Here is a 20,633-nt window from a genome sequence, read left to right as displayed (position 1 = left end):
AGTCACGTATTCTACCGGCTGAGCCAGCCAGGCACCCCAGGGGATGCATATTTTAAAATGACATTTTTCTAGGGGCATGTCAGTGGCTCGCTTGGTTAAGCATTCAACTCTTGATTTTGGCTCAGGTCATGATCTCAGGTTGTGAGATTGAGCCCATCCTAGGGCTCTGCGTTGGGTGTGAAGCCAGCTTAAGATTCTCTGTTGCTCTTCCTCTGCCCCTCCCACCTCTCCAAATAAATAAATAAAGACCTACATACATAAATGACATTTTTCTAATGGCTAAAATAACAAAGGAAAACATGATAGGATCCTTCATAATATTTTCTGGCAGAAGTTAGCAAACAAGTTAGGGCTGTTAGATATGGAGCCACTGGACAATATCATATCAAAGTGGATTGATATTTAGCAAGAACAACATATAATAAAATTTAAAGACTTTTTGAATACTTGGAAATTGTAACAACTTTCTTCTTCCTTTTTTATTTTTTGTTAAACAGGATGGCTTAAATTCCTTGGTCCTTGATTTGGATTTTCCTGCTTTGAGAAAAAACAAGAATATAGATAATTTTTTAAATAGATGTGAGTAAACTTTATATTTGATCCTATCACTATACTTTTGATGAGGTTTATATGACAGTCTATACATTATTAACCTTAAGTATTTTTTAGCTTGCTATTTGAATACTAGCATTCTTTATTTTCAAAGCAAAACCGCAGAACTAGTTGCAGTTTGTAAAGTAGGTAGAGTTCAAGATTTTGTATAAATTATTAAGACTAGTGATTTCAGGATAGGTTATGGCAGCTCAAAGAGTACTTTTAAATTCATATTAACAATATTAAGAGTGAGGTTTACATTACCCAGGAGACTTAATGAGCTTTATGTTTATATAAACATAGACATTTCAATCTAGCTAATGAAAGATAATGTGATAACAACTATTGTCATAGATGCAGTAACTTAATGTTTGCCAGTATTGATGTTGCAGTGAAGGTGTAAATGAGGTTGAAGTCTAAGGATAAATTCTCAAAATAATTCAATATATAGTTTATATCAACACAGTAAGCTTTTTAAGTTGGAATTGTCAGAGACTGGGCTATTTTCATAATTAAACAATCTTGTCTATAGTTATCATACCTATAATATGTGATTACTACTTTTCAAAGTAGGCTACTAAAATTTATTACTAAGATTAGCCTTGCAAGTAATGTCATAGCAGCTCTCTGTCATGATTCAGAATATACTCTAGGACTGCGTGGGTCATCACTGTTTTAGCTGTCATCTTGTCAAGCAACAGAGTCAGAAATGGAATAGCTTAACTGCTCCTTTTTGGTAGTCAGTATTGTTTGTCTTTTGTGTTAATAAACCATAGAGTTTTGGTTCTTTGATGTAAAGTTAGTATGTGTCTTGGATTTTTAAATAGTAACCTTTGAAAACTGACAGATTTAGCTAAAAACTAAACCCAGTTTCTTGAAATAAAAATCTGTTTACAAATATAGTGATTATTTAAAAGTATTGCTTATAAGTATGACCTTTTTATTGCAGATGAGAAAATTGTGAAAAAAATCAGAGGTCTACAGATGAAGGCAGAAGACTATGATGTTGTTAAAGTTATTGGAAGAGGTGCTTTTGGTGAAGTGCAGCTGGTAAGAAAGTGTTGTTTTATTCTGTTATTTTATTTTTGAAGACAGGGTTTTGTGAAATATTATCAGTAGCCTCTGAGTAGATCTTATTTTTATGCCCAGCCATGCCAGAGTTAGTTTTGTGAGCTTGGTCAAGTCATTCCATCTCAGAGAACCTGAGTGTCTTCATCTATAAAAGGAGGTACTTGTAAACGATAAACACCAGATCTCTTCCAGCTCTGAAACACTGAGATTTAGAATATATTAGGCCAACTTTATTTCACACATGACCTGTCTAGCAGCTAATATTCCAAGAACTATTGTTTTTATTTAATGTGTTAAGATTAATATTTTGTTTAATTAACTGAGATTTATTTAGATATATACCCAACAAAGACATTTTAATATGAAATTTATTTTTGCAGACAAGAGTGGTACCAACTGGAAATATTATAAATGTTTGTAATAAATATTTCATTTCTATATTAATTAGGAACTGTAATAATATTCCTGTTTTCATCACTTGAGTATGAAACTCCACTGTTTTGTGCTTACAGATTATTGTCTTTGGTCAAATTATGGGGTCACTCAACAGTGTTTTTCACTTAACAGTGTTCTACTTTTTTTGATGGAGCTTGAGAAAAGCACTTCTCACTGTGTATCAGCATGGCTTCTTTGGGAACAAGTCATGACAGACTAACTTTTGTCTGTCATCTCTTTCATTTCTTCTTTCTTTGAAGGTCTATTGAACTTGTAGATCAGGGTGGTGTAATAGGTGTGATACACATCTATTAGATATTTCAGAAAGTCTCATATACTTGAAGAGGATATGGAAAAATGTCAGTGAATAAGGATATCAGCCTGCAGCTTTGCGTAGCCAATGAAGTTTATCCGAGGCGTGATTATTGCTAATTGTAACTAATAGATGTATTCTAAGGAGGCTGATGAAGGCATAAGTGGTACCTGGGACAGAGATCCCCAGGGACAGGTTTGTTCTCCTCCTATTCATGGTTTTATTAATGAGGCATTTATTGTATGGAGGCAGTGGTAACATGTTGAATAATTTTACAAATGAGTTAAAACTGAAGTATGAGGATGTTTTCAAATGATAAGCCAAAATCCAGAAATAATCAGTTGGGAAGGTCATTGGCCAGACAGAAGAAGTGAAATTTAACCAGAGTAAAGACCTGTACTTACATGTGAAGAACTCAAGAAGTAGATTCCTTAACAGTAATTATGAATTAAAGAACAAATTTCCTTGAATGTAAACCAAAGCAAGAATTGTTGGTGATGTGGCTGCCCAAAACAGTAAAGAAAATTTGGATTGCTTTGATATAGTCTTTCTCTATTTTGAGATGACTGGGCCATACTGCATCATTTATTCCTTCTAGATGCTCTCTTGCCCTGTTTTAAAGGGCACATTAATAGAGAGTACTCGAGGGATGAAATGCTCAGGGACTTGAAACAATGCCTTCTGAGGTGTGGTGGAAGGAATTGAGAAGTTAACATGGAGTAGATTTGAGGAGAGGGCTGCCTTTGAAACTAATGTGATTTTTGTTTTGTTTTGAGTCAGTGAAAGTGGTGAAGCTTTGGCTAGTAGAATGCCCATGGGACGAGGGTCAGAGATTAGATTTTGTGACAGTTGAGTTATGGAAGGTCCTGTAAGACAGGGAAAATATAAAGTAGTTGAATCCTTCTTCTGCCATGGTCTAACTCAAAGATCATGGTGAGTATAGACAAGCTTTGCAATCTCCTGGAGTTCCAAACTATAGAATACAGATGATAATACCTATGTAATGGGGTTCTTGTAGGGGATTATGTGAATTAAAAATAAGTAAGCCTAGTTATAGTGTTCCTTAAGTGTTAGCCACTGTTACTATTGCCTATTTGATACATAGATTAATACTATAAGTATGTAAAATAAATACATGTTTCTTCATACTCAGGATTTAGTGTAGATAAAGAGGAGAGACTAGAATTTGGAGTTCTGTTTTTTGAAGGAAATATGACAGATCCTGACTTGTCATGTTTTTATGGCAATGTAGTCATTGTTCTGCGTTAGGTGAATTTGATCATTCAATTTCAGTACATTCAAGAAAGGAAAAGAAAAGGCTTTTACTTTTGTTAATTTTGCATTCCAAATTTTATTTTGTCCACAAAACGTGCAGAAACAAAGTCACATGTTTTTAAAAATGAAAAATATTTTAACATTCCATTAATCTGATGACCTGACCCAAGAACTTGGAGCATGTTTGTTTTGGCTTTAGCTCTTGGTTCTGTTACCTTTGGCGTGGACTTTTTTAAAAGAAGGATGAGATTGAAAAGGAAAAGTCCAAGTGCTTCTTTCATAGTCTTTTAAAGTTGCTTTGTATGTTGTAGATAAATTGGTTTGACAGATCTGTAGGCAGTGTTCCACATTTGGCACATCTTTATGATTATGTTTTTCTAGTCATCTGAAGAAAGTTTTACAATAGTAGGTGCAAATTTCTTTCCTTGTGAAATACTTTTTTAGCCAAGTTAAAAATACCACAAAGGGCCCAACCAGTCAGTTTCTAAAAGAAAATTCTTGTTGTAAAAGTAACTTTGTTGTGTCACAGCAGCCATACCCATAGTATTTAAGAGCTAGAATCAGACTACTTAAAGTTGAATTCTAACTCTGACTAGCTGTCAGTGCAGACAAGTTACTTAATCACTCTGCACCTCAGTTTCTTATCTGTTAAATGAAGATAACAATGACACTTTTATCCCATAGGGTTACTGGGAGAATTAATTGTAATTAAATTTGGAACAGTTCTTGGAATATATATAGTAAGTGCTTAGTAAATGTTAGCAGTTCATTGTCACACAGAAAATGGTTCATTTATCCATCCATCAATGAATAATCAGTATCTGTTACATTTCAGGAGCTGTGCTAGCCTCTTAAAGATACAATAGCATAGCTTCAATCTTTCTGGAAGTGGTAGTTTTGTGGAGGAGAAAAGAATTTTACTTTAAACAAGTAAAGTATTTTCAAATTATGATAAATACTTGAAGGAAAAGATCTGATGTTATGAGAGAGAAAAATGGAGGGTTGTGCTTAATTCAGGTGTGGGTGTTAGGAAAGGCCTCACTATGAGAAAATGACAATGGAGATATGATGTAAAGGAGGTAGTCACATGAAAAAGAGGGAGTGGGGCGGGAGTCAAAAAACAGAGGGAATAGCATGTGAAAATGTCATGAGTCAGGAAAGTGCCAAGTCATTTAGTTTATTTGGGCATAGGTTTCCTCACCTAAAGAAGGCTTTTTCTGATAGATTGAAAAGTTTCATAATTCGAGGAGGGCAAAATTGGTTTAGTTTATTGTCTTTTTTTTCCTACCTGTAGAGGTGATGTACATTTATGTTTTTATATCATGAAAAGTCTGGGACATGGATGGTTTTTATCTGTTACCACTATTGTCTTTGGATTCTACTCTTTTTGGATTGTTTTTCTCATCTCATTTTTATGGACAATAATATTATTCAGTATAGTATATTGATTAAGAGCAGTAGTTTGGCAGAATAGTCAGTCAACTACTTTTGTTTCCATTCTACAGTATATAGATTTCCTGTCATCAAAGGTTTAATTTCCTGATCTTGGAATAGCACTAATAATAGAACCTAACAAGATTTTTTGTGAGGATTAAATTAGGCTATGCATGTGTGGTACTTACCGGGATCTGGCACATTGTAGGTATTAAGTAAATATTATCTGTTGTCACTTTCGTCAGTTTCTATGCATTTATGAATTTAAATGTTTTAATTTTAAATAATCAGAAGTCTTGCTCTAACTTTTATATGTATTTATATGTGTTGGTTTGCTAGAGCCACCATAACAAAATACCACCAACTGTGGCTTAACCAACAGAAATTTATTTTCTCATAGTTCTGGAGGCTACAAGTTCAACATCAAGGTGTTGGCAGAGTTGGTTTCTCCTGAGGCCTCTCTCCTTGGCTTGTGGATGGCCACCTTCTGTTGTCCTGACATGGTCTTTCCTCTGTGCTTGCATGTGGCTGGTGTGTCACTCTGTATGTCCTAATTGCCTGTTCTTAGAAGGACACCAGTCACCTAATAGCCTCATGTTAACTTAATCACCTCTTTGATGTCCCTGTCTCCAAATAGTCACATTCTGAGGTACTAAAGGTCAGGGTTTTAAAATATAACAGGGGTGGGGGCGGCATGCAGCACACAGTTCATCCCGTAATAGTGTGTATGTATGTTGGGATGAACTTTTCAGTGAGATTACTTTTTTGAACAAATATGCATGCTCACTTCGTTTATGGTTATTCACATACCTTGCACATAATCTTCTTTTCTTTGAAAAAGAAACTTAAAAATTCTAGCCTTGCAAATGTGTTCTTAAGATATTTAGTCTTGATCTCTATTAATAGAATTATACATTGTTCTTCAATATTCCCTTGGTTAATTGATTAGCAAATGTTTATGTAATGTCTGGTACCATTATAAGCATTGACAATACATTGTATAGGTAAACTACTCAGACAAGGTACCTGCATTCATGGAGGTTTTATTTTGAGCTAGCTGCTATTAAAGTTTCAAAAAGAAATTGTGGTCTAGGTTCTAAAAATAGAGTTCTAAGTTAACTTTCTTAAACGTAGTGCATATTTGTTGGAAATTACCTAATTATGATTCTTTATTTGGAGGAGATGTATAAAAACAAGACTTCATGGTTAATAGTGGAAATATTTTTAGCATTTTTGTTTTTGAAGTATTGTCTTCTTATTTTAGAGTTTGGGGACATTATCTTTCGTTGGTTTCGTGATGTTGCCTACTCATTTTTCTTAAGAAGAGTGTTCATTAGGGGCACCTCGGTGGCTCAGTCAGTTAGTTGTACGACTCTTAATCTCAGCTCAGGTCTTGATGTCAGGGTCAGGAGTTCAAGCCCTGCATTGAGTTTCATGCTGGGCGTGGAGCCTACTTAAAGAAAAAAAAAGAAAGAAAAGAAAAGTGCTCATTACATTTTTCCTGGTGGTTGTTTTATGTAAAACTACACAAATTAATATATGAATGCATTCTCACTCTCAAAGGTCTAAGTTGCTTAGAATTGGGTAGAATAAAATGTGAAAATCTCCTTTTATCATGTCTTCTCTTTATTTCATTTTCAAACATAAAGGTTACTAGCCTTTTGATATCCTTTTAGTGATTTGATAATTGGAAATATTTGGGAACTGTTAACAAAACTAAGGCCAAATTATTTTCAGTGGATGTTTATATTTTATTGTAATTATTTTCTTTTTAGGAAAGTTAAAATCTTTCTCTATTGAGTTACAAAAATTGCATCAATGCCAATTATTCTCCCTTAAACATAAAAATTCTTTTTTATTTATACAACAGATAGGTTCATAGTAGAATAAGAAAGTAAGCCATCATTATACTTTTTTAAAATCCCTGATTGTCCCACTACTTTTATTACTTTGATGTATAGCTTTCTGACTTCCATTTCTTCTAAAGATATGCAAAACGTATGGGTTGTCTTCTTTGTATTAAGGGATCATATTATATATATGTGGTTTTGTAATTTATGGGTTTTTTATGTAACATTAAATAATAACACACACTTTTATAGCAGTTACAACATTATAGGCAGGCTTTTAAGCAACTTCTATATAGCAACTAGTCTTCATAGCACTCCTTTAGATGTTATTACTATCATGCCCATTTGACAGATGGGGAAGTTCAGGTAGATAGGATGAACAACCTGCCAAAGTTCACATAACTACCAAGTAGTTGAATGGAGACTTGAACGTAGGTAGAGGACTCCATAGTCGATTTTCTTTGTTGTATGATCATGATCATTTTTCTGTGCCAATAAATACAGACTTTATATGTTACCTTATTGGCTTCATGGTATTTCACTCTCCTCTTACTCAGCCTTTTACTAGTATTCAGTTGTTCTCCTTTCTTGAAACACCACTCTTTCCTGTTTACTGGCTCTTCTGTTTTCGTTTCCTTAGTGGTTCATTCTCCACCTGACTTCTACTAAATATCATAGTTCCAAAGGCTCAGCTCTTTGATCTGCATTCTCTCCTAAGGTGCACTTTACTATTCCTGTGACTTTAAATATAATCTATATGATGTCAAGGCTCAGGTGCTGCTCAAAATTTTCTAGTTTGCTCTCTAAACTCATATCCATGATGGCTTATTTGACATCTCCATTAAGATGTGTCACATCTAAAACATGTGAAATTAGAATGCTTGATTCCCTCTCTAACTTATCCACAAATTTGTAACACATCTTAATAAATGGCTCCTCTATCAACCCTGTTGCTCAAGCCAAAAAATTAGAAATCATTATTGATTTCTCTTTTGTTCATTTCTTAAATTTAATTTTTCAGTAAATCCTGCTCATAACAGTTCTCTAGTCTCTTTTTGTGTGTGTGTGTGTTCACTGTCACCACTGTCATCCAAGATACCCTTTTCTTCCCGGTCAGGTATTGAGCATCTCCTTTATATTTTACTTTGCTTTCCACTTCTGCTAACAATGTTTCACCATTGGACTATTGATTTTGGTTTGCAGGTGCTGATGGAGAAATTATCAAGACTATGCTTATTAAATCTGTAATTTATGCTATCCAGGCTCAGGTGGACCCACATTACTGTTTTCCGCATACTTCATATTCTTGTATTTTCATGTATCAATCCTGTCCCATTTTGGGTGTGGGTATATAATAGAACCAATTAGGGACTTTTCTAACATGTTTTCTGTTTTCCTTATTTCCCCATCTGTCTATATCTCAATATATAAAGGATGGGAAGTACAGATCTATCTGCCTAATATAAACTGCTGCCGATTTGAACTTTTTAAAATACATTCATTGTATCTCTCGTTTGCAATTCATGGCTCTCTTAACTACTAAATGAAGCACAAAGTCTTCATCCTGGCCTTCTAGGACCTTTTTAAAAGATGTCACCAATTTTATCTTTTACCCCTTATTTTCCTTTATGCTATTCATTCTGGGCAGGCTACTCATTCTGAGACTGCTCTTTGTTTTCTTGACTGTTTCTTCAGTCATGTTTCACTTTCTCTCTGTGTTCATTTTAAAGGAAAACTTTTTCCTATCACTCTCCTTTCTACCCTTTATCTGAGAGTGATCTTTCCTCTGCATGTTTTAATTTAATAATTCTATGTAACTTCCAGTATTATTTCTTGTACTGTAGTTTATATGTATATTTCTTTGAATCCTTTTGTATTGTAAATTTTTTGAGAGTAGGAGCCATGTCTTTAGAATACTTTTGGCATTCCCATCAGGGGTCATAGCTGCTTATCTGAAAATAGTTTGCCAAATCTGGGGAGATTATCTTTAGTTAAGTACACAGTTTAGGAGGAATATCTGTAGAGCTGCAAGCCCTCACTATGTAGGCATTTGTCAGTGCCAACTGTAGACATTGGTAAGTGATGTGTGTGTGCAGCCAGATCATATCCGTGATTGGATTTTTCTTGTCTTTTTATATCCTGTACAACACAGAACCTGAAACATAGAAAGCTTTTATTGAAGTGAATTGATTGTGATTCCTCGTAATCCCTGGGCTAAGATGCTTCCTGGGATCGAATGTGCAAAAAAGATACAGGCTCTGTGACAGACTCAAGTCAGATATGAGATGAGGATCTTGTTTGTTTTTCTCCTTTCCCACTGGCTTGCTTTTAATTTAATTGGTTTAAACCAAGCTTTTAAAGTAGAATCAACCAGAAGGAAAGAGTATAGGGGAAATGATTTTCTAACACTTGTCATGTCAACTCAAATTTTTAATTCCTTTTTTGGAGTAAAACAGGCTCTTCACTGGTTACAGAGTTATTTCTGAGTTGCAAGAATTATCTCCTTCCCTCCATGCTTTTGTAATTCCTGTATTTCCTCATTCAGTCTTGGCTGCCACAACCAGACATTTTTAGTGAAAACCTTAGCAGCACACACTAAGTGCTTCAGTCTGTCAAACTGGATCTTATAAAAATAATCTATTGTAATTTTTGATACTAGAAGACAATTTGAAAATCTCAAATGGGGCATTTTGGTTAGAGTAATTTTTGAAAATTTTTTGTCCATAAATGTTCAATGAGATCTAGGTCCATTTTAGGATTTTCCAAGCATGTCTTGTCTCTAGCTACACTTAGGGAAGTTTCATCTGCTTAAAAAATTTTTTTAAGAAGTACATATTTGCTATAGAAAATACAAGTAAGCAAATATAAGAACATAGAAATCACCCAGAATTCTGTCATTTCAGATAAAGCCATTGTTATCCCTTAGACCCTTTTTTTGTGTTATATATATATATATGCTGGGGGTAGAATATCATTTAGAGATTAGGAGCAACTTTTTTGTCTGTCACATACTCAGTCTAGTGACATAAAGGAAACACATGTAAAGGTTCATGATAGAATGAACTAAGTTCCATTTGTCTATGGTGGTGTTAGCTAACATTTTCATCGAGTATATTCTATGTGCAAAGTATTTATAGTCATAGTCTCATTTTATCTTTGCAACAGTTCTGTGAGATTCTTACATAGATGAAGTCCTGAAACTTAGAAGGGTTAAGTAAGTTGGCCCCATAGTTCATAAACGGCTAGAATTTTTGCAAAGGTTTATTGACATTTAAATCCATGCTTTTAAGCGGTACTCTGTACAGTATGGTAATGAATAGCTCCTATATCTGACTGTTTATCCATCAATATTGAATAGAGGAGGAACAAAGGGGAGTGTACAGAGATGCTGAGGGAGATTATAATAGAATCATTCAGAAAGATACATCCTCAGAACGAAGATCAATGGAAACCAGCTTTTCTAAAGTAACAGCGCTTTATTGTAGTACTTTGTAATACTACTGCTAATGAATTTTAAAAGTATGAGGTAGATGTTTGGCATGAATACAACTACTGCCTCTTAATGTTTGTTCTATAGATCAAGTCAAAGATTACAAGCTGGGAGTTCCTGACTCTTGTGTTATGAGCCAGTTAAATGTCCTATCCCAATAATTTAAATGAAATTCAGTCCTCATTAAATAGAGCATTTAGGCAAAATAGTCTTTATTTATTAAAAATTTTATAGTTCTCATATAGACATAGCCATAATTTTGTTGAATTTGTTGAATTGGATACTCAGCATTTTGCCAACCACAAGGCAGCCCCACAAATGAAAATTTATACTCTGCCTAAAGGAGCTTATGAAGCAGAAATGTATACAACTAATTATAATATTAGATTGTTGTAAGTGCTATGGAAGTGCAGAGAGAGAAGTAATGTTGCATAAAGAATCAGCAAAAGTAAAGTGAATAAGCATGTTTCTCATGTTCAGAGAATTATACTTATGCTATATGACTTTTTGTGTATTTGAATGGTCTTTTTGTTCTAGGTTTGTTTTTGTTTAGTTATAATTCAGATATAAAAGATTAAAAATAGAGGCACCTGGGTAACTCTTTGATTAAGTATCCAACTCTTGATTTCAGCTCAGGTCATGATCTCAGGGACGTGAGATCGAGCCCCATGTCAGGCTCCGTGCTAGGTGTGGAGCCTGTTTAAGATTCTCTCTCTCTCCCTCTCACCCCCCTCACTCCCCCACTCGCGCTTGCGCTCTCTCTCAAAAAAATAATTAAAAAAAATAAATATTTAACTATTTTCTATCAGCTGGCAAACATCTTTTAGTTTTTGTTCATAGCTGTGATTTACACAATTTTTAAAACTGTTGTCATGACATGAGTCAAGGATAAGTAATATTACAGTATAAAGTAATTGACCCTTAATGTTTTATGGATTGCTTTTGTAATGAAATAAGGAAACATTCAAAATCTGATTCGTTCTTAGAATAAATGTAGATTTGAAGAGTGGCAAAAATATAGAAGAAGTAGTACCTTAGCAACCTCTTTCTAATAATGTTTTAAACATTTTTTTATAACATTTAACAGCATTGCTGGAATGAGCATTTGCTTTGAGCTAATTTGCTAATTCGATACAAATCAGTTAAAAATCTGGTCTGTCTGATGTGGAAGGGATTTCTGGTTTTCAGATGAGGATCTTTTATCTCCTAATTCCGTGCCCACCACCAAGGTTTTCATATTGCTTTCACATGTGTTTATTTTCAGCATTCTATAAATGTCTACAAATAAAAGGAATTGTTATTCTAGTTTTGTAATTTAATATAAAAGATAGATGTAATCTGTGACCCTTATCATAACTTTGACCCTTTGCATATAGATCTTTTTATGTAAAATTAAAGCATATCAAAACACTTCAAATTTTAAATTTAAAATATTTTAAAATGAGAAGTTATGTAACTTATTGATATATTAACCTTTGTAATTGTTACTTGATCAGGCAGTTTTTCTTCTGGGCTGTATTTTCTTTATGTCCGTAGTGATATTTTGTTATTATATCAAATACTGAGAGGGGATGTTAAAATTTCCAACTAAAACTATGGATTTGTCTGTTTCTATCTTTAGTTCTGTCATTTTTTGTTTCATGAATTTTAAAGCTCATTTATTAGATGCATACATATTTAGAATTTTTATGCCTTACTGGTGAATTTTACTCCTTTTATCTGCATTTACCCCCCCTTTTTTCTTTGCTTTGAAGTCTACTTTATCTGTTACTAATATTGCTCTGTCAGTTTTCTTATCCTTGCTATTTGTGTGGTACATCTTTTTCTGTCCTTTTATTTTTAATCTATTTGATCTTAATATTTAAAATATATGAGATTAGGTTTTGCTTTTTTAATCAATTCTGATAATTTCTGTTTATGAATTGGAGTGTTTAGTCTATTTATATTTCCCCATATTTTATACTGTTTAATTGCTTTTCAGGCCCCGGGGTCACTGTTTCATTTTCATTATTTGTTTTTCTCCTTATTCTTCAGATTGATTTGTCTTCAGCTTCACAGACTTCTGTCTCCATTCTTTATTAAGCCCTTCTAATGAATTTTTCATTTTTGTTATTTTTCAGTTAAAGAAATTCTAGTTTCTTTTTTACAGTTTGTATTTCTCTGTTGGTATTTTCCTGTATTCACTCATTGTGACTACTTTTTCCTTTTTTTCTTTAACATATTTTCCTTTAGTTATTCCAACATATTTGTAAGAGATATTTAAAGTATTTGTTAGCTAAGGTCAGTGTTTTGGGGGTTGTTTTCTATTGACTGCTTTTTTTCTTGATGATGAGTCATGCTTTCCTTTTGTGCCTAATAAGTAATTTTTATTTCCTTATTTATTTTTTAAATGCCTAGATTATTTTTTAAGCATTTATTTATTTATTTGACACAGAGAGAGAGCACTAACAGGGGCAGTGGCAGGGGGAGAGGGAGAAGCAGGCTCCTTGCTGAGCAGGGAGCCTGATGTGGGACTCCATCCCGGGACCCTGGGATCATGACCCGAGCCGAAGGCAGACACTTAACTGACTGAGCCACCCAGGTGCCCCAATAAGTAATTTTTAAAATATATACTGATCCTTACAGATATATGATAGAGATTTTTTGTTAGTTTGTTACTTTTCCTTGATGTGTTGATTTTCATTCTAATAATCTGTCCAATTGCCTGATGATCACCCTTAACTTGTGCACACTGAATTTTATACTTTGTGCAAAAAGACCAAGTTGTTTTCCAAGTCCTTTTAACTGGTAGGACTGAACCTCCAAACTCTGCTCCCCTTTTGATCTTTTAGGGATTGGCATTACTAGGCTTTGTTAGATAGTACTAGAACCTCTTGCTTTAGCGCATGGTTCTTTCTCCTAAGCTGTCTCACCTGAATGCTCAGGAAATAGCAAGGTTTCTCCATTCTTGTTTGGCTGGAAGTTGATTGTTGTTCTAATGTTATTTAACCTCCGGTGTCTCTGTTTTGTTATCAAGCCCAGAGCAGTTGATCCCTGGTAAACTTTGGGTACTTTCTCTTTGGATAGTCCAGCCCTTGGCAAAGGACTCATATGGTACTTCTACAGACCTTTTGCATAGCTCTTTAAGTTCCTGTTTCCTGCCCAGCATAATCCAGCTACCTCATTTTTCTTGAACTCTGATCTCTGCCTTTTCAATTCAGCAGGACCACTGTACTTAGCTTAGATGATCACTTGTATGCTGGTTGGGATATTGCCTTCAAGCAGAGTGTCTGGGCAGTTAATGGGGGTTGACTTGGTGAGTTTTTCTCCTCTCAGGCATTATAGTCTTGTACTGCCTAATTTACCAACCCTGAAAACTGTTGCTTCATATATTTTGCCATTTTGATTGTTGTTTACAGTGTGAGGGCTAGTTGGTATCAGTTTCTGTATCATAGCCAAAGATGCATGATTTGGAGTATGTATCTTTATTGTTTAATGCTATGACCTTTTTCTGTGAGTGATTTGCTCAAGTCCATACAACAAATAAAATTCTTTCTGGGAATTGTTAGGAGGAAAAATCTCTCTATTAAAAAAGTACAGCATTGTATGATTTTTCTAAAATTTTGTTTCATTTTATACAATATCTGATCTGTAAAGTATGATGGTTCTTACATATCTTCTCTGGGGAGGACATGAGCATTCCTTTGGTTTACCTGATTTTCATCAATATAAGTACTGATTCTAAATGTGCACAGTACTTGATGAGAGATAACTAGAAATATTACCTGTTGGATTTTTCTTAAAACTGCAAATTAATAGCAAATTAATAGAAAAAATTTTTTTTCACAGACATTAATTCATTCATCAAATATTTAGTATCTGTTTTAATTGCTAATGCTGGCATTGTATTTGACACTGAGGATATAATAGAGAATAAAATGGGCATGGGTAATCCCTCACTTTGTTGAACTTATATTCTAATGTGGGAGATAGACAAATACAAGGAAACAACATAAAAAAAATCACAAGTTATGGTATCTGCTAGGAAAACAAATGGAGTTCTGAGGTAGAGAACAATGAGTTCCTACTTTGGATAGAGTGGTCACTCCTTTGAGAAGTTTATATTTCAGCTGAATGAAGGAGCTAGTCTCTCTGCGGAAGAGGTGAAGTCAGGGACTGTGATGGATTTTCTGTTACATTCCCAGTACTTGTAACGATCTTGAGGAAAGGTATATTAGAGGAACTGAAAGAAGGTGGTAAGTATGGTTGAAGTATGAACAAGGGAAAGAAAATGACAAGATTTAAATTGGGAAGATGGTTATAGGCTAGATCATTTAGATCTCTGTAGATTTTTGTCAGGAACTCAGTTGCCTCTTCTTTCATCCAGCCCTCAGTAGGATGACCATATAATTTGTTGTACAAATAATGGCATACTTCTGAGTGAAACAGAGCAGTAACTGAATGGAAGACTGTGCTGACCAGTGCAATCTGGCCCTGTTCTGGGGAAATCATCCTAATAGTGGCTGTACATATGTAGAAATGGCATAGATAAGTGGTTACTAGCATGGATTCTGGATGCAGACTACTGTACCTTCATTTTTAATTTTTTTAAAAAAAGATTTTATCTATTTGAGAGAGAGAGAGAAAGAGCAAGTGCACAGGAAGGGGTTGGGGGGGAGGGAGGAGAGAGACTCTCAAGCACACTCTATGCAGAGCACAGACCTTGACACAGGGCTCTGTCTCACGACCGAGAAATCATGACCTGAGCTGAAACCAAGAGTCTGACACAACCAACTGGCCACCCAAGTGCCCCAGACTACTGTATCTTTAAATCTTGATTTCTACTCATTGTATAACCCTCAGCTAGTTAATTTCTCTATGCCTCAAATTTCTCATTTGTAACATGGGGAAGTAATACCTCATTGGGATTGTTACGAAGATTAAATAATACAATTATGAAAATACACTGTGCCTGGTATACAGTAAGCGCCCACTCAGTAAATTCATTCTTTTAGCAAATATTTATTCAGAGGTTATTATGTGCCAGGCATTTTACTAGGCACCGTGTATTAAGCAATGAATAAAACACAAAAATCCTTGCCTTCATTGGGCTTAATTTCTAGTGCAAGACATAATAAAATAAAAGTAAAAAATAAGGTATAAGATGGTAATAAGTGCAATGGAGCAAAAGCAAGGAAGAAGGAATGGAATAGGGAATATGTGGGCAGCCAACGGTGGCTGTAAATTGAAAAATTGAAGTAGCTTGATCAGAGTAGGCCTTGCTTAGAAGGTAACGTCTGAGCAGGGATCTGAAGGAAGTGAGGGATTGGGTCCTGCTTTAAGGGCTGATTCCAGGCAGAGAGAATAACACATGCAGAGATGAAATGAGAAACTGTTGGGGTTTTAAAACAGGAGTGACAGGAAATGGTTTATGTTTTTGAAGGATCACGAGACTGTGGGTAGGTGAGAGTGACAGCAGGGAAAGCAGTTTAGGTTATTGTAGGTAATGGACATAAAAGATTTAGATTAGGGTGTTGTTATCAGTGGAGGTAGTTATAGATGATTGGATTCTGAAACTATTTGAAGGTAGGAATGACATGATTTGCTGGTGAGTTTGATGAGCTGTGTGAGAGAAAAAGAGGAGCCAAAGATTTTTAGCTAGAGCAACTAACTGGAAGGATGAAGATGCCATTTACTAAAATGGGGAAGGCTATAGGAGGAATAAATTCAGGGGTGATGATTTGGAGTTCAGTTTTGGACATCCTGTTAGATATCCAAGTATAAATGCTAGCAGTCAGTATTTATTATTAATTATTCAGTAAATGTTAACAGTTATAATCATTAGGTATTTATTGGCTCTGTGGTAGAATTTGCTGTGGTATATTTAGGATTAAAATGATGGTCAAAAAAAGGTACTGTTTTTGCCCTTGTGGAAGTTATAATCTAACAAGGAAGATAAGAATTGATCAAATAGGGATGCTTGGGTGGCTCAGTTGGTTAAACATCTGCCTTTGCCTTAGGTCATTATCCCAGGGTCCTGGGATTGAGTCCCGCCTTGGGCTTCTTGCTCAGCGGGGAGCCTGCTTCTCCCTCAGCCTGCCACTCCCCCTGCGTGTACGGGCGCTCTGTCTCTCTCTGACAAATAAATAAATAAAATCTTAAAAAAAAAAAAAAAAGGAATTGCTCAAATAATCATGTTGGTGGTAGTTTTTTTTTCTTAACATAAAAAAACCTTTTAAGTAGGATACTTTGAAAGAAATAAAGATGACTTAACAAAATCACAAATATCCCTTGATCTAAATTTACTAGGTTCTATTCAGATAGCAATACATGTACATACCTTGAAAATTTCTCACTTAATAATATCTTGTTCTTAAAATTGGTTAGCTTAATTAACATGGAGGAATGAAGCTTTATGAATTTATGGAACCTAGCATTTAAAGGTATTGTGTATTTCATGAAATATTTAGGCTGTTGGGAATTTTCTCTTCTTTTTTTCCATTAAAAATGTTATGCTTTTACTTTTTATTAGTTAGCTAAAGATCATTTTGTTTTATAACTGAAGTCTTTAGTGATAGAATTATAGTATATGTTGTTCACCTTTCTCTCACAAAATTATTTTTGTGTTTTAATAAATCTACAGGTTCGTCATAAGGCATCACAGAAGGTTTATGCTATGAAGCTTCTTAGTAAGTTTGAAATGATAAAAAGATCTGATTCTGCTTTTTTCTGGGAAGAGAGAGATATTATGGCCTTTGCCAACAGTCCCTGGGTGGTTCAGGTAAGCATACAGACTTTTATAAGTTTATTTCCCCTTTTTGTAAGTGCTTATTATTCATAAGATAGGATTTTATATGCTAAAAATCCTATATCTCACTCACATAATAACAGTGCCGTCATTTTTAATAAGGTCGGATTCAATATGCTTGTTTAATATTCCTAAATAGTATGTCATATACACGTGACATGTAATACTTGAATTGGTGTATGAAAGCAAATATTATTTGCAACTTTTAAAAATTCCTTTATGAACAATTAGATTGGTTACCAGAATGCCATTAATTCCCTGCCTACACTCTCGTGATTTATATAGTAGGAATAATCAGCCTGTCTCAAAAAAACCCCAAAACTTCCTACAATAAAAGTTTTGAAAATTCTCCTGTAATCCTTTATATATTACCTATAATATAAGATAGTATTGTGCTTCCTAATTGAGCCTCTTACTTGACTGTAAAGTAAGGAATTTATGGTTGTATTTTGCCTCCTTTTCAATTATATCCCTCATTAACTTTGCTTCTCTAAAGATGTTTTTATACTAATATCTAATTCTGCAAACATTTTTGAACAAGTATCATGAGTAAGATTAGGTACGTACCAGTGCGTGTTCAGAATGCTTACTTAAATTATTTGGGAGTTTGATACCTTGCTTGTGGAAGGCAATTTGCAGGTAAAAAATTTGCCACATGGATGACTATGTAATTTAAAAGCTCATTATTATTGCTTTGTTAATGATGTTGAGCCCCAATGCTCTTTCTCTCTACTTAATTTTTTATTGTAGCTACTGAATAGAAATTCTGATATGTGTAGCTAAAACTAAAATTTTTGTAGCAAATTATATATTATGATAATTAAGGAATGATGGTAATAAATTATTCCACTTTTAGCTTTAAATTGCTTTCATAGCAACAGAATCATTGCCATTTCTAGTTTATCAGTTCATCCACTGGTGTCTTTGATCTTTAATTCTGCTTAATGGACCTTTTTAAAGTGTTCATTGAGATAAAGAGTTAATGGATCTGTGGAAACCAGTCAACGGTGAAACATTGTAAATTGAAAAAGTAACATTATAATTCTGGCTTTCATTTGTTTATCTCTGGTAAAGAACATTCCATGCACCATTATATTTATATGTTTGAAAGGTATAACTTTGTGGGGAAACCTGTCAAAATGCCTGACTTAATTCTATTTATTGATTTAATTCATTGATTTTCAATATATTTATAGAGTTTCACTACATATTAGTATATTTATAGAACATTTTTGTGCCTCAAAAAAGAAACCCTGAGCCACTCCTCCCTGACTCGAGCTCCTGGCCACCACTGATCTGCTCTCTGTGTCTGTGGATTTGCCTGTTATGGATATTTCATGGAAATGGGATCGTAAAATATATGCTCTTTTGTGATCTCTTCTTTCCTTTAGCATAATGTTTTCACTGTTCATTCGTGGTATAGCATGTATTAGCCCTTCATTTCTTTTTATGGCTGAATAATCGTCTGTTGTATGGATATCCCACATTTTCTTTGTTCATCAGTTAATGGACACATAAGTTGTTTCTGTCTTTTGGCTAATATGAATGATGCTGCTGTGACTTCTTTCATATGGATTTTGGTACATATGTTTACATGTTTTTGTTAGGGATCTACCTTGGAGTGAAATTAATGGGTCATAAGATAATGCCTGTAATCAATTTCAATAGGTTATTTCTAACAGTTTGCCAAATCTCAGTGCTTATTTTTTTCATGATTGTTGAATATTTAATTGTATGAAGGCCCCCATACTTTGTTACTGTACTCTTGTTGGAGATGGCTCTTTTTATTTTTCTTATATAAATTCTGATACAACATAAATCTTTGATCTATCCGTATTTCTTAGAGATATATTCTTAGTGTGATTTGAATTTGATAGATGAATATTAGCACATTTAAAAACTTATTCCTTTGCTGATAGAGAAGACTTTTTTTAAAGAGCCATCTATTATATTCGGTTTGCTGTGTTCTTTGCCTATTTTTCTAATGTCCATACCTTTATGGTGAACACTTCCTTACTTTTCTGTATAGTTTCATACACCCAAGTAGGTGTACACCCGTTAGTACTTCAGTTTACTTTTGGCTTTTTTTAAGATTTAAGTTTAGGTATCCCTTTTAAGTCTCAATCTAGTTTCCTTCCTCTTTTTCTTTTTCTTTTGTCTCATCAGTTTATTTGTTGAAGAAACGGGGCTTTTGTTAATTTCATCCTTGTGTAGTTTAACATGTTCCTCTCTCCTTTGTATTTTTTGAGTTGCTAATTGGATATAGTGGATCAGAATCAGGTGTGTTTTTTGGGAGAGTGGCAGAACAACTTCATGGGTGGTGTTTTGTTCTGTTAGGAGGCTAATGTCTGGTTATTTCTCTGTTGTTTTACCAGCTATTTGTGCTTAATGCCTAGGTCTTTTAATTTATTAAGGATTTCAAAATGGTGATATTCCAGTTCAGTAATTCCTCCCCCCCCACCCACTCCCCAGTCATTCCTTTTTTTATTATAGTGACTGGAATAGTTTTATAAAGAAAATATTCCCCCATTTACCATTTGGTTATCCAGTAGTATAATTCACAGAGGAAAGACAGGATAAATACTTTATTCTTTCCTTATATTTACCAGTTTTCAAAGTAAGGGATTAGTTTCCTTTTATCCTCTAAAAGTGAGCAATTTTGGGGTAGTTACCAGTTTGAACTCATGGACTTAAAACCTATTTGATGTTTTAGTCCTTTGAGTATCTTATTGATGCTCATATTGTGACACCTTTGGCAAGTGACATCCTGTTCAGGTTGATTCCTGAGTCCTTTGGACATAGCTGTAGCAGCCTTTGATAGCTTGCTATCTGATATAATGGGATGTTCCAGACCAGTCTTGTACATTTTCTGTCCTTGACATGGAATTAACTGTGCTTATAGGTCCATCTTTTGTACACATGTGAATATTTCCTTAGAATAGATTCCTAGCATTGGGTTTGTTTCTAGGTCGTATGGTGTGCACATTTGACATTTTGATAGATAGTGCCAAATTGCTTTGTAAAAAAAGGTTTTTACAAGTTTTATTACTCTATTTAATATTTTTATTTTACTACATTTTTAGCCAATACTGGATATTGTAGTTTTTTAAATTTTTATTAGTTGCATCCTCAAGAAAAAAAGATGTTATTGTGCTAAGGTACATTTCCTTGGTTAATTATGAGGTTCAGGATATTTCATGTGTTTATTAGTAATTTGTATTCCTTCATTGCTCATCCCATTTTTCTATATGCCGTTTTGCTTTTTTTAAAATAATTTTTTATTGTTATGTTAATCACCATACATTACATCATTACTTTTTGATGTAGTGTTCCATGATTCATTGTTTGTGCATGACACCCAGTGCTCCACGCAGAATGTGCCGT

The 20,633-nt window shown here is 34.2% G+C and overlaps 1 protein-coding gene across 1 annotated transcript in view; it reads left to right on the top strand.

Annotated features, from left to right (window-relative positions):
- ROCK2 (Rho associated coiled-coil containing protein kinase 2) overlaps positions 1-20,633 on the top strand; it is a 145,558-nt gene that overhangs the window by 61,209 nt on the left and 63,716 nt on the right. The window contains exons 2-4 of the mRNA XM_073897005.1: positions 498-579; positions 1,544-1,644; positions 17,085-17,222. Coding sequence (XP_073753106.1) covers positions 498-579; positions 1,544-1,644; positions 17,085-17,222 — 321 coding nt within the window. The remainder of the gene's footprint in view (positions 1-497; positions 580-1,543; positions 1,645-17,084; positions 17,223-20,633) is intronic.

The sequence above is a fragment of the Callorhinus ursinus genome, unplaced genomic scaffold (assembly GCF_003265705.2).
Source record: "Callorhinus ursinus isolate GAN/ISIS: 27379988/994484 unplaced genomic scaffold, GSC_fseal_2.0 scaffold10, whole genome shotgun sequence".
Lineage (NCBI taxonomy): Eukaryota > Metazoa > Chordata > Mammalia > Carnivora > Otariidae > Callorhinus > Callorhinus ursinus.
Note: the sequence above shows the minus strand (reverse complement) of the source record. Positions and strands in the feature narration are given on the sequence as shown.